The 12,612-nt window shown below is 61.4% G+C and overlaps 7 protein-coding genes across 7 annotated transcripts; 3 read left to right on the top strand and 4 right to left on the bottom strand.

The window, feature by feature from the left end:
- Nucleotides 1–228: 228 nt before the first annotated feature.
- OSTLU_42552 (predicted protein) lies at nt 229–867 on the top strand (the record flags this gene model as incomplete). The annotated part of the gene is made up of 1 exon (XM_001419410.1): nt 229–867. The coding sequence occupies one exon, from the start codon at nt 229–231 to the stop codon at nt 865–867; it is 639 nt and encodes a 212-aa protein (XP_001419447.1).
- Nucleotides 868–992: 125 nt separating this feature from the next.
- Nucleotides 993–4,114, bottom strand: CHR3511 (predicted protein; the record flags this gene model as incomplete). The annotated part of the gene is made up of 2 exons (XM_001419192.1): nt 993–3,673; nt 3,844–4,114. 2 exons carry the CDS (start codon nt 4,112–4,114, stop codon nt 993–995), a joined length of 2,952 nt encoding a protein of 983 aa, XP_001419229.1.
- A 345-nt stretch (nt 4,115–4,459) lies between these two features.
- On the top strand, nt 4,460–4,750 carry OSTLU_9445 (predicted protein; the record flags this gene model as incomplete). The annotated part of the gene is made up of 1 exon (XM_001419409.1): nt 4,460–4,750. A coding segment is annotated over one exon (291 nt), but the record flags the coding sequence as incomplete, so codon positions are not given.
- A 181-nt stretch (nt 4,751–4,931) lies between these two features.
- SDG3504 (predicted protein) lies at nt 4,932–6,419 on the bottom strand (the record flags this gene model as incomplete). The annotated part of the gene is made up of 1 exon (XM_001419191.1): nt 4,932–6,419. The coding sequence occupies one exon, from the start codon at nt 6,417–6,419 to the stop codon at nt 4,932–4,934; it is 1,488 nt and encodes a 495-aa protein (XP_001419228.1).
- Nucleotides 6,420–7,077: 658 nt separating this feature from the next.
- Nucleotides 7,078–8,331, top strand: OSTLU_42344 (predicted protein; the record flags this gene model as incomplete). The annotated part of the gene is made up of 1 exon (XM_001419408.1): nt 7,078–8,331. A coding segment is annotated over one exon (1,254 nt), but the record flags the coding sequence as incomplete, so codon positions are not given.
- Nucleotides 8,315–9,321, bottom strand: OSTLU_33258 (predicted protein). The gene is made up of 2 exons (XM_001419190.1): nt 9,265–9,321; nt 8,315–9,153 (listed from the first exon to the last, which is right to left on the bottom strand). The coding sequence occupies exons 1-2, from the start codon at nt 9,311–9,313 to the stop codon at nt 8,906–8,908; spliced, it is 297 nt and encodes a 98-aa protein (XP_001419227.1). The 5' UTR covers nt 9,314–9,321; the 3' UTR covers nt 8,315–8,905.
- Nucleotides 9,322–9,446: 125 nt separating this feature from the next.
- On the bottom strand, nt 9,447–12,269 carry OSTLU_24976 (predicted protein; the record flags this gene model as incomplete). Its single annotated transcript, XM_001419189.1, has 1 exon — nt 9,447–12,269. The coding sequence occupies one exon, from the start codon at nt 12,267–12,269 to the stop codon at nt 9,459–9,461; it is 2,811 nt and encodes a 936-aa protein (XP_001419226.1). The 3' UTR covers nt 9,447–9,458.
- Nucleotides 12,270–12,612: the final 343 nt, after the last annotated feature.

Raw genomic sequence — 12,612 nt, 5'->3', positions numbered from 1 at the left:
GCGTCGCGTCGAAACGCGCGGAAAACCCGTCGCGCGGACGCGACGCGAGCGGCGCGGCGCGAAAGCGAGGCGGTGGACGGTGAATCGTGGTAAAGCGCGAATCGAGGGATGATGACGACGGCGACGACGGCGACGACGGCGACGCGGGCGGCGGTGCGAACGACGACGGCGCGGGCGAGGCGACAGACGCGGGCGATGGGGCGAAGGGTGGCGGCGCGCGCGGTCGGGATGGGGGAGACGCGGACGACGGGACGGCGAACGGCGCGCGCGGGGACGACGACGACGACGACGACGACGACGCGCGCGGTCGCGGCGAGGGAGAGAAGCGCGACGCGCGCGCGAGGGACGACGACGGTCGTCGCGCGAGGGTACGCCGGGGGTGGATTTAACATCGTTCCCGTGCCCGATCGCGTCGTGGCGTTGGTGCCGTACTTGTTGCCGTTGTTGAGCGCGTTGCGGTACGGGCGCTTCTTCTTCGGCCAGTTTCCAGCCGCGGTGGTGCTGTTGAAGCCGTTGATGCCGATTTTGCGCGGGGTGGCGATGTTGCCGATGGGGAATCTCATAATGTTTTTCGCCATATATCTTGGGATCGCGAAGAATCAAAACTTGTCGCGCTTTTGCCGCTTCAACGGTATGCAAGCGATTTTGCTCGACATCGCGTTGATTTTCCCGTCTCTCCTCGAGGCGTTGTTCGGACCGGGTATTTTGGGCATCGGTTTACCGGGAATCGTGACCATGATCATGCACAACGCCATCTTTGTCGTCACTCTCGCCGCCTTCGCGTTCGCCGCGGTGGGTTGCATGAGCGGTCAATACATCCGATTCCCGATCCTCGCGGAAGCCGCCGAGGCGCAGATGGGGTACTAATAAACCGTTTTGATGGGAATCGACAGTTGGCCGGGGAGAGAGGCGCGGGCGGAGGCGGACGCAGCGCACTATTACGCGATGCCAATCGAAGCTTTTTAATAAAATGAAACAACAACTTTTTCTTTCTAGTATCCGTCGGATTCGTCGCTGGGCGAGCGCGGCGGCACCGCAAAGCCTCGATCTGACGTTAAGGACGACAGGCGCGCCGCCTTGTATCGCGTCGCGCTTTCATCCGCGTCCGGTGATGATCGCTTTTGACGCGGCGCAGAGGTGTCGGCGACGTCTTCATCTTCAGAATCTGGTACTTCATCATCGTCGTCCCCTTCCGTATCAGCGACTGGCTCATCTTCTTCAGATTCTTCCTCGGCTTCAGATTCTTCCTGTTCGGATTCTTCCTCGGTGTCTTCGTCTTCGGATTCGCTCTCAAGTTTCTTCTTCTTCTTGGGCGCTTTCGCGGCAGGTTTCACAGCTGCGCGCATGGGCGGCACGCGACCTTCCGATGGCTTCGCAGCGATCAGAGTACTCGGTCGTTGATACGCCGGCATCGCCGTCGCCTGCGGCGCAACTCGCGGCGCGAGCGGACGTCGCGCCGGCGGCACGAATCTGGTCGGTGGGCGCGTCGAGTGCGACGGCATCGTCGGCGTCGGCTTCTTCTCAGACGCTTCCTCCGACTTCTTTTCGGGTGCTGGAGCTTTCTTCGATTCATCAATAGCCGCGCCCTCAACTTTGAGCGAAAACACGAAGGATACGTCCTCGCCCGCCGACTTTTTCATCATATCGTCGGGAACTTTGTCCATGCGGTGATGGTGCGCCCACTCGTCGAGCTTTTGTTCGTCTGCGTCGTCGATTTGTTCCTCCCATTCCTTGTATTCCGCGTCCGGGTCGCACCCGAGGTCGTCACCGTTCCGCGCGGGGCATCGCTTGCAACCGCACGTGTCGTGCGTATCCGAGTACGTCGTGCAGTCCAACGAAAACAACTTTCGCAACTCGTCCTTGGACATGACGGATTGTTCGAGTTCCCCCGAACCGTTGACGACGTTTTGCAAGCTTTCCTTGGACAGTTGACGCTGGAAAACTTTCTCCTCGATCGTGCCCGCGGCCAAAAAGCGATACAAGTAGCACTTCTTCTTTTGACCGTCGCGCCAGCACCGCGCGGCGGCTTGCTTGTCGTTGGCGGGATTCCAGTCGGGATCGAATAACACGAGACGATTACCTCCGATGAGGTTGATACCGCATCCGCCAGCCTTGGAAGACAAGAGAAACACAAAAGAATTACTCGTGGGATCATTGAACTGTTTGACGAGCTTTTGACGCTTTCCGATAGACGTCGAGCCGTCGAGGCGCACGAACGGGTAGTTTCGCTCGCGGCACATGTTGCCCACCAAGTCGAGAGTTTGCGTGTAATTGGAAATGATGACGATACGGTCCTTAGTCTCGGCGCGCAAATTAGCGAGAAGACGCGCGAGTACAGCAAACTTTCCACTGTGCTCTTCCCAGCCGTGCATCATGCCACCGCCACCGCGACCACTCCGCCCCCCGCCGCCGTCGTACATTCCGGGAGTAAAAAATTCCGCGCACGTGCTGAATCCGCTCGCCGCTTGACCAGTGTTCTTTGCGCCATTAATCATGTCGTAAATCAATTTCGGGTGATTGCACAACTTCTTTAACGCCGTGATTGCGGGTAACACGGCCGTCGCCTTTCCAGTCAACGCCTGATTCGCCGCCTTTGACGTGAGAAAGTGCTCGTACAGCGCCTGCTGAAGCGGCGAAAGCTTACAGCACACGACTTCCACGACTTTCGGCGGAAGGTGCTTACTCAAAATCGTGTTCGTGCGACGCAAGATAAACTTGTTGACGAGATCAGAGAGCTCGCTATTCGCCTCTTGCGCGCGTTCGAGTTCCTTTTCCGTCGCGTCTGGTTCGCGTCCAGCCAAGATGGGTCGCTCAAACTTCTTCGCGAACTCGGGAGGGGTGCCGAGCAAGCCGGGATTGCAAAAGCCAACCATCGAGTAAAACTCATCCAAGTGATTTTGCATGGGTGTCCCGCTCAGCATCACTCTTCGCAAGCACGGTACCGAACACAACGCCTTGTTCGTCAGCGTCTCGCCGTTTTTCAGGCGATGCGCTTCGTCGCACATGATCAAATCCACCGCGCCGTCAAAGTTGAAACGGTCCGAGTGGATCCTAAACGTTTCGTAGCTCACAATCATGACTTGCGCGAGATGTCGCGGGGCGAGAAATTGCTTCACCGAGCTCACGACTTCAGCGCGAGTGGAGTCGCAAATGGGCAACGTTTTCACGCGCCCATTCAACCACTTGTTGCACTCGTCGTCCCAGTTGGACACCAGCGACGTCGGACAGACGATTAACGCGCGCTTCACCGCGGGCGTACCATCGATACCTTGCTTCAAGAGCGTCCAGAGCAGCGTGATCCCTTGTAATGTCTTACCTAAACCCATGTCATCCGCGAGAATGCACCCTTGGCCTTCGAAATCGCGCAAACCCATGACGCACTCAAACATAAACTTGACCCCCTCGCGTTGGTGCGGTCGCAACCATCTCGTGAGCATGCGATCGACCACGATCGGTTTCGCGCTCGCCCCACCGGCCGTCGCGCTCGTCTCTCCACCATCACCCTCGCGATCCGGCTCCCAAAGCACTAAATCCTCGATCCCTTCCGGCAATACGATCGCCTCCTCCGTCGCCGCGCACTGCGTCGGCTTCGGCAACGCCCTCGCGACGTCGCTCGCCTTCGACCCCCACGGCACGAACACCCGTCGACTCGCCAACCGTCGCTCCAATTCCGCTGTTCGCACGAATCGCGATCGTTCGACGCGCGCGTTTCATCGTCAGTCTTCGCGCGCCGCCTTCTTCCCTCGGGTGCCCGGTTTCCCTCGCCGACGCGAAGATTCAAACGCGTCTCGCGCGCCTCCATCCCATTCGCATCGCCGTCGCATCGCATCGCTCGTCCCGCACCGCTCCGATTCGGCGCGTTCGGAAACGGCGATTTAAACGCCCGTTTCAGCGTCACCGCCGGGTCCTCCACCGTCAGTCCCCGCACGTACGGTCGCGCGCACGTCTCCAACGTCCCGTTCACGAGCGACGCGATGTTCGCCGCTTTCACGTCCCGTTGCGTCACGACGACGTCGTCGTCGTCGTCGTCGCCATCGCGCGCCTCGTATGATTCGTCTCCTTCGTCTTCTTCTTCGTCGTCGTCGTCGTCGTCGTCGTCGTCGCTCGACCGCATCGCGTCGTCGTCCGCGGTCGGCCCGGCGACGCCGCGGCGACCCTGCGCGGTCGCGCGCGCGGTGATGGGGCGCGCGTCCCTCGCTCTACGGCTCGTGATTTATTCGAAAAAGCGCGCGTTCGAGCGCAAAAGTTCTCCATGTAGTAAAAGGTGCGCGTCGAAAAAGGTGCGCGAGATAAACCCTACGACGCGCGCGCCGCGCGATCGACGCGCCGGCGCCGCACACGTCGTCGCGACGGACGGACGGACGGACGACGGAGGATGCACCTGCGTCGCGTCGCGCGCGCGCTTCTGACGCGCCGCGCGGCGTCGCGCGCGTACGTCGCGAGCGCGTCGCGATCGGAGAAACAGACCACGGGCATCGTCGGGCTCGACGTGCTCGACGACGCGAAGGCGACGTACGAGGCGATCTGCGAGGAGGTTTTGCGCGAGGTCGAGGTCGGGATCCCGAGCGATGCGGGGTATCGCGAGGCGGTGACGAAGCTGTACGCCGAACGGTTGGCCAAGGTGAGGGCGGGAGGGAGCGTGAGGGAGATCGAGGACGCGATCGGGGAGGGGCAAATCGAGGAGATGTACGAGGCGGCGAAGGACGAGTTGGCGCTGATCCCGAAGATGCGCGCGTGGAAGCCGTGGGATTTTGATCACGAGATTGAAATCATCGAAGAGCCGAAGGAGAATCCGTATTTTGCGGAGGCGGCGAAGGAGGATTGATCGTCGTCGTGGGTGTCGCGTAGTGTAATAATATGGGAGGAATGGGTGAGAGAAGGCGCGTCGTCGACGGCGACGCTGGACTCAACTACTAAAACTCGTCTAATTTCTACGCCGGGTGCTCGGCGGTAAAGTTGACGACGCCGCGACAGTTTGCGGCGCCGCAGTTGCATCGTAACGTCTGATCGGCGCCGAGTCTATACTCGTACAAAATTTCCTCGCCGGGCTGGATGTTTCGCGACGCGAATAAGCAAATGTGGTTGTCGTTCGCGGCGTACACTTGTCTCGAATGCGCGTTCGGTGCGCACGAATGGTTGGCCAAGTTTGCGAGATTTCCTGCACACGTGGCGTCTAAGCGCACGGGTTGATCGTCGCCGCCTAGCGCGAAGATGTACGTCCCGTTGCCGAAACAGGTGTCGTACACGTCGCGCTCGCGAATATCGGCAACGACTGGACGCACGATTTCGCCGACGTAATCGATGATCATCTCGCCTCGCGCGTGCGCGCGTTTTGCGAATAAACCATAGCCGTGAATATACGATTTCCCCAGCGTCAAGCGATCTGAAATCGTCGCCTTCATGCGCTCGAAACGCTCGTTCAGATTTCGCGGCGGATCGGCAAGTGCGACGGCTCGAAGACTGAACGATTCCAAGCGACTCGTTCGCGCGCCCGTGACGAGATATGGTATCGAATCCTTTGGCGACACCGTCAACGCGCGAGCGTACGCGCCTAAAGGGTCAAACTTGGCGCACTGGAGTGGTTTCGCGTCTTCGTCTTTGTCTTCGACTTCGCGCGAATCCACAGTTGGCCTTGTCTTCGGTGTCTGAGTTCGCTTCTTCGGTGTCGACGCGCGCCGTTTGCGCTTGCGACCTCGCCAGTTTGCGCACGCGGGACAACTCGGAAACAAAAGTGTGTCGGTGTTTCGCAGAGGCTGTTCGTAACCCACGATGAATTTGCGAATGCCCGCCTGTTTCAGCTGCGCCACCGTGCGCGAGTGCGCGATGTATCCACACTCCGCGTCTCTCGCGCAGTACACGTGAAACGCTTTTTGACACTTTTTCGTACCCATGCACTGCGCGCACGCGCCGTAACTTTGCTCGCACACCGCGCACGTTGCTTTCAAACTCTCCGCTGGAACCATGTTGACGCCTTCGATGGGCTCCGCGACGCCATCAGGATGCGCGAACGTGCATTCCGCCCACAACGCGCATACGACGTGGCACCACCTCCCACACAACGTTGGTTTCATCGCACCACCCACGTTCGGACACAGCGCGCACCGCGGCGGCGTGCGCAAGCCGAGTTCGCACGCTCGACACAGCCAACGCCCGCCCGTCGGCGCAGTCGTGACGCCGTAGCAACCCATGTGAACCAAAATCATGCACTCATCGCACTGCACGAGCACATCTTGGTCAAACTCTCGAACAGAATCACACACATCGCACTTTTCGACGCTGGGCGTCCTGAAGATGCTCGGCGTCTCGTCGGCGCCGGCGTTTTCGATGGCCTCACGCCGGCGCCGTTCGACCACCTCAGCCTCGCTCATCCGATACCTATTTCGCACCGTCGGTCGCACGTATCCCACGACTTTATCCATGTTCGGCAGCGCGCTCAACCTTTGCTCTATGCTCGGATCGCTGAACCCAAATACGTCGTCGTACGACGGACACGTCGTACGACGTCCCGTGGCCCGGTCGACGAAACGCTTCGCCTCTCGCGTCGCCGTCCCGGGATGATGCGCCACGAACGCTTCATCGTCGTAATCGTGCAGCACGACTCGAAACAAAGGTCCGAAACTCGTCGCCTCGATGCTCGCCGTCGTCGTTCCGAGGCTTCCGTTCGCCGCCGCGTCCCGGCGCGCGCGGTAGCCGTCGCAGAACGCGCGCGCGCCGTTCGCGTACCGCGCGTCGCCGACGACCGCGCGTCCGAGCGACAGCACGACGCACGCGCGCGACGACGTCGACGCCGTGGCGTCGCCGGCGTCCTCCGCGGCGCTGTCGACGTCGTCGCGCGTCGCGTTTGACCTCGACCTCGTGGGACCGACCGGCGTCTCGCGCGCGGCGTCGCGCGCCTCGCGCGGTGCGGGCGCGTCAGACGACGTCGCCAGCGCCTGCATCGTCGACGCGGCGCGGCGCGACGCGCGACGCGCGCTCGTGTGACGGTTCGCGCGGCGCGACGGTTGACCGGTACTGACCGGTACAAACCCGACCGGTACAACGACGCGCGTCCGGTGACGCCTGGACGGACCGCGGGCGATGGCGGCGTCGACGACGCGAATACGGACGTTTTTACGCCTGCGACCGCGTCGCGCGTCGCGGTCGGCGCGCGCGGAGGCGTCGATACGCGCGCTCGAGCGCGACGAAGAGGAAGACGAATCGACTCGCGCGCGGGTGGTTGAGTGCGCGCGCGCGGCGTCTGAACGACGCGCGGGAGCGAAGGATGCGAGACACGTGTTTGCGTTCGATGATGTGTTCGATGAAGACGCGAGTCAGGCGATGGTGTTCGATGCCGTCGGTCGCGACGTCGTGGAGGCGGCGCTGGGCGGGTACAACGCCACGCTGTTCGCGTACGGGCAGACGGGGAGCGGGAAGACGTACACGCTGACGGGAGGACCGGCGCGGTACGAGGATCGAGGCATCGTCCCCAGGGCGCTGTCGTTGATTTTCGAACGCATCGCAAAGATCGGAGCGGACGAGGATGCGAAGTTCACTGTGGAGGTGAGTTACGCGGAGATTTACATGGAACAAGGGTACGATTTACTCGCGACGACGTTGGACGAGCGACAGAGCGCGGCGCGAGGATACGCGCGAGCGTCAGAAATCCCATTACCAAAGGTTCGATTGATGGAGGACGAACACGGGTGCATGCACACGATGGATCTGACGACGCGCGTCGTGTCGAGCGAAGCCGAGGCGCTCGATTTGCTCTTCGTTGGCGATAGTAACCGAGCGGTGGCGGAGACGCCGCTGAATATGGCGTCCAGTCGATCGCATTGCATATTTACCATCACCATCACGCGGCGATCGCGCGGGGCGGACACGTTGCGTCGGGCGAAATTGAATCTAGTGGATTTGGCAGGGAGCGAACGGGTGAACAAAAGCCGCGTCGACGGCGCGACGCTGCAAGAGGCCAAGTACATCAATGTCTCGTTGCACTTCCTGGAGCAAGTCATCGTGGCATTACAGGAGCGCGCCGATGGTAACGAAAACATTCACGTGCCGTACAGAAATAGTTTGATGACGACGATGCTACGAGACAGTCTCGGTGGGAATTGTCAAACCGTTATGATTGCCACAGCGAGCGCGGACGACGGCGCGTTCGATGAGAGCGTTAGCACGTGTCGATTCGCCCAGCGCGTGCGTAAGATATCGAACGAAGTCTTCATGAATGAAGAACTCGACGTGGACATGCTCATCGCGCGTTTGAAGGAAGAAAATAAACGCCTACGCGTGGAACTCGCATTGCTTCGGCGAGTGGAATCGAGCGAAAACGACGCGCTTGAGCTCGAGCTAAGCGCCGACGTGCTCGAGATTTTGCGAGCAAACGTGCGTATGTACGTGGATGAAGATGATTACGTGCTCGAGTGTGGATCAAGCGTGGCAAAAATTAGAGCCGTGCAGCAAATACTGCGCGACATGTGTCGGAGCGCCGAACGCGCCGGCGCGGTGACGGGCGCCGCGTCACCGCCAATGGAACCTTCGGCGATAGATCAAGGCACCGCCGACGCCGCTGATGCCGTTCATGAAGACCCGAACGAAGAGATATTTACGAAATTTTGTCGCGACATCTCGCGCGTGGCGCCGATGCTTCGACGTAAAACGGATGAGTCCAAGGCGCTCGCCGCCGAGGCGCGAACTCTCGCGCGACGCATGAACGAGCTCAAAACCAAAATCAACACCGATCGCGGTGCCCTGGACGCTCTCAAAATCGCCCGCATCATCGACGTTTCAGCCACGCCATCCGCACGCGAGCTCGACCTCGAGGTTTCCATCGACGACGGTTTTCGCGAGCACGCCTCGGCGCGCCGACGCCTCGAGCGTCTCCGCGACTCCGCGCGAGACGCCAAAACCACCATCTCTAACCTCAAGCGCGAGCTCGCCGCCGAATTCGAATCCTCGCTCGACTCGTCGCGTAAACCGTGATCGTAATCATAATCCGTTCGCCTTTCTTACGACGCTCGCTCGCGGGCGACGAAAGCCGCGCGTCTACTTCCTCCTTGTTCGACGTCTTCTTCCCCCCGAACAAGCTCCCGAACACGCTCCCGCGCTCACACGCGCACCTGTCTTCCACCGCGACGCCCGCGAGCGCGGATTCGATGTGCATGCCGCATCCTGAGCGAATCGCGTCCGCGGTCAGTCGTTCGGTCGAGCATTCGTCGCGCGCGGCGTCGTCGTCGTCGCGCGCGCGCGCGCGCGTCGAGGCGTCGATCGCATCGCGCGTACCCGCCCACGTGGGTTTATCGCACTTCGAGCACTGCACGCGTCGGCACATCGTCGCACGAGGCGCGAAGAAATGCGTCGGGGTGCCGAGCTCGCGCCGACCTCGGTGGCTTTTTTTGGCTCTCGGCGCGGCGCGACGAAGACGCGCGATTTGTTGAATCGTAAACTGTGAATTGTGATTGTCACCGCGGCGAACTCTAAAGCGCGCGATCTTCGGGGAGTTTGCGATCGACGTCTTCGTCGACGAGGGCGACGATCGGCTTGGATGGGACGTCGGGGAGGGGATGGCCCCAGACGGCGTCCGCGCGGATGGCGCCGTCGCTCGCGTCTTCGCGGGTGAAGACGATGTTGCGAGCGACGGAGTTGGACGTGCCGGGGACGCAGTAGCTGGGTAAGACGAGCGTGGGACGTTTGTCGCCGTCATCGGTGCCGGATGGAAGGAGGCGCTGCGAGCACAGAACGGGGGAGAATAACACGGCGCGGTAGTTGCGAGGACCGTCGTCGGTTTGCACGCTCATGGTGGCAAAGTATCCGGCGTCGAAGCCGCCAGTGACGACGCCGGTGACGTATTCACCGAGCATGGCGAGATCACCACCGCGAAAGTCACCAGCGCCCGCGGCGTGCTCGACATCGGCGCGAAATTGCATGTTCAAATGCGCGGCGGCGACACGGCGAAGACGCGTCACTTCGAGATTGTCTTTGGAAGATGTCGACGGTTTGGCGTCTTCTTTGTCAGGATGTTCCCCCTCGCGATCTTTGCGTTTGCGTGCGGAAGGTGGACCTTGAGCCATCTCCAACCACTCATCGTGCTCTTCCTTCGTCAGATTACGCCAAGCGGCTTGGAGCGCCTTTGTGCACTCGTCGTGTCCCATGCCCTCGTAAAGCTTTGCAGATTTGGTCAACTGGAACGTCGCGTAAACCTTGAACGCAACGTCGACGTCTACGCTCAGAGGTTTGGCGACTTTCGTCGAGGACGGCTGTGGCTCCTTCGCTTCGACTGGCGCCGGTACTAGCTGCACTTTAGATGCCGGTTGTTTTCGTTCTCGTCGTTCTCGATACTCTTCGTCTCGCAAACTCTCCGGCAAGGGGATTCTTCTAATTTCCTTCCCCGTCGCCTTTTCCTTCAAAATTGAAAACTTTTGGTCGTCACTCGCGATCCATTCGTACGGCACCTCGACACTCTCGGGCGAATCACTTCCAGCGATCGTGGGCGCCTCTTGATCCGAACTCGTTTGGAACGACGGCATGCGCTCCTCCGGGTCCATGTCTTCCCACTCGTCGTCGTCTACTGGGGCCAATCGAACGCCTGGGATGGGGAACTCTTTCGCCGCGACCGCCACCTCTCGCGTCGTTGACTTCTTCGTGGGCGACGCAACGACTGGCTGTGGGCTCGGCGTCGACTTTTCCACGGCGCCTACCTCCTCGTCGTCGTCCGGCGGTGCCAACTTCACCCCCGGAATCGACGCAGCCGTCGCGGCGACTTTCTTAGGCGCCGGCGCCTCCGGCGTGGGTGTATTTTCCGCCTCCTGTCGTGTTTGCTCGTCGTTGACACGATCGGATACGTTTACGGGTCCTGAGAACAAGTCGATTTCGTCTTCGTCCACGTCGTCCGGCGGTGCGAGCTTCACGCCTGGCACGGGAATGTCGCGCGTATCCGCGCGCGGCGGCGCGACGTTCGCGGACTCTTTAACTACTTGCACCGATGAGCGTTTTTCGACGTCTATCGTTGCGGGCGCCGGTGGAGACGATGTTTGGTGCGCATGCACTGGGCCTTTCACTGCACGCTTCGGCGGGGGACTCGACTTTGAAGCCGGCTTGGCGACGTTCTTCTTAGGATTCGGCGCGCGCGTCTTCGGCTTTTTCGCGAGAGGCGCGGCGACGACTCTCATCTCGGTTCCGCGCGTCCTGACTCCGCGCTCGAACTCCGCCGTCGCTTCTTTCGAGAAGAAATTAGGCGTCGATGGTCCTTTTGAAAGAGTCTTTTGCGCCGACGGTGCGGGCTCCGAAGGCTTCGGTTCCGCCGCCTTTGCTTTCCGTCTCGCCTCGGGCTCCGCCGCCGCCGCGACGTCTACCGCCGCCGCGACGATCTCCATCGACTGACGCGAACTCTTACGCTGCATCTCTTTCACCGCTGCTGAGTGCTTCTTCTTTGGCGGTAACCCCTCTGGGTGTTCTTGTGAAAAGGATTTTCGAGTCGAGCGCTGCGGCGGCGAGTCGTTCGGTTTGCCCTGCGTCGCTTTTCTCGCCGGGTGCGTCAGGAGCTGCAAACCCGTTAAAATGTACATGTGATCGAACACGCGGTGCGACTTGCCGCTGTCCACTCCTTTCAAGTTCAGCGTCATCCCTCCGAGGACGACTAAACCGTCGCCGACGACGGTGGCGGTGTGCATGAAGCGCGCGTCCGGCTCTTGCGATGGCGGCTCCACCGGGCTCCAGCACAGCTCCGTGGCGGACCACGCCCAGGTGTCGCTCAACGACACGCTATTCTTGCTTAACCCACCGAACACGATCATCGTATCGCCGTCGCTCAGCGGCGTCGCCGTGTGACACGCGCGCTCGCACGGCCAACACACGTTTTCGCTGTCTTCGCCGACGTACGCCGCCGCGTCGGGTTCGCGCCAAACCTCGTCGTCGTAGGGCATGTAGTACGTCTCCCTCAAAAACTCCGTCCCATTATCGCCACCGAAACACACCAACATCGTACTCAGCGCGCTCACGGTGTGAAACGCTCGCGCCGTCGGCGCCGACCCGTTCATCTTCACCTCTCTCCAAATCAACGAATCTAAATTCAACTCGTACGCGTCGGCGAGATACTTCCCATCCTCTCCCACCCCCCCGTGCACGAACAACCGCCCTCTCGCCGTCACCGTCGCCGCCGCGCCCGCGCGTTTCGTCGGTCCTCGTCCCTTCGTCGCCAACCGCGTCCATTTCCTCGTCTCTCGATCCATCGCCCGCGTCTCCCCGTGCATCCTCCCGCCGTCATCCGCGCCACCGAACGCGTACGTCATCGCCCTTTTCCTCCCGAGCGTTCGTTCCGTCGTTCCATCGTCGTGCGCGTACGCCGCGCCTTCGCTCGCCGTCGGCGCGTCGCCGCTCGTCGTCAGCGTCCTCGCGTCCCACGTCCCTATCGGTCCGTCGCGTCGCGCGCTCGGCGTCAGTCCCGATCCGCGTTCGTTCGTGCGTTCGTTCGTTCGTTCGCGCGTTCGTTCGCGGGTCGTCGCGCGTCGTCGCACCGATCGTCACCGACGCCGCGTCGCGCGCGCCGCGCCCTCCCGCGCACGCGACGACGTTCTCGCGCGCGTCGTGCCACGCGACGCCTCCCGCGCGCGCGAGCGCCGATCGCGCGCCGCG

Source organism: Ostreococcus lucimarinus, chromosome 8 (genome assembly GCF_000092065.1).
Source record: "Ostreococcus lucimarinus CCE9901 chromosome 8, complete sequence".
Lineage (NCBI taxonomy): Eukaryota > Viridiplantae > Chlorophyta > Mamiellophyceae > Mamiellales > Bathycoccaceae > Ostreococcus > Ostreococcus sp. 'lucimarinus'.
This window is presented reverse-complemented; position numbering and strand designations above follow the sequence as displayed.

Excerpts from the sequence above, each read along its gene's own strand:
- OSTLU_33258 (XM_001419190.1), bottom strand. The coding sequence starts at position 9,313 with ATGTGCCGACGCGTGCAGTGCTCGAAGTGCGATAAACCCACGTGGGCG. Across the intron at positions 9,154-9,264 it reads CGATAAACCCACGTGGGCGG|GATGCGGCATGCACATCGAA; the intron begins GTACGCGCGATG and ends CGATTCGCTCAG.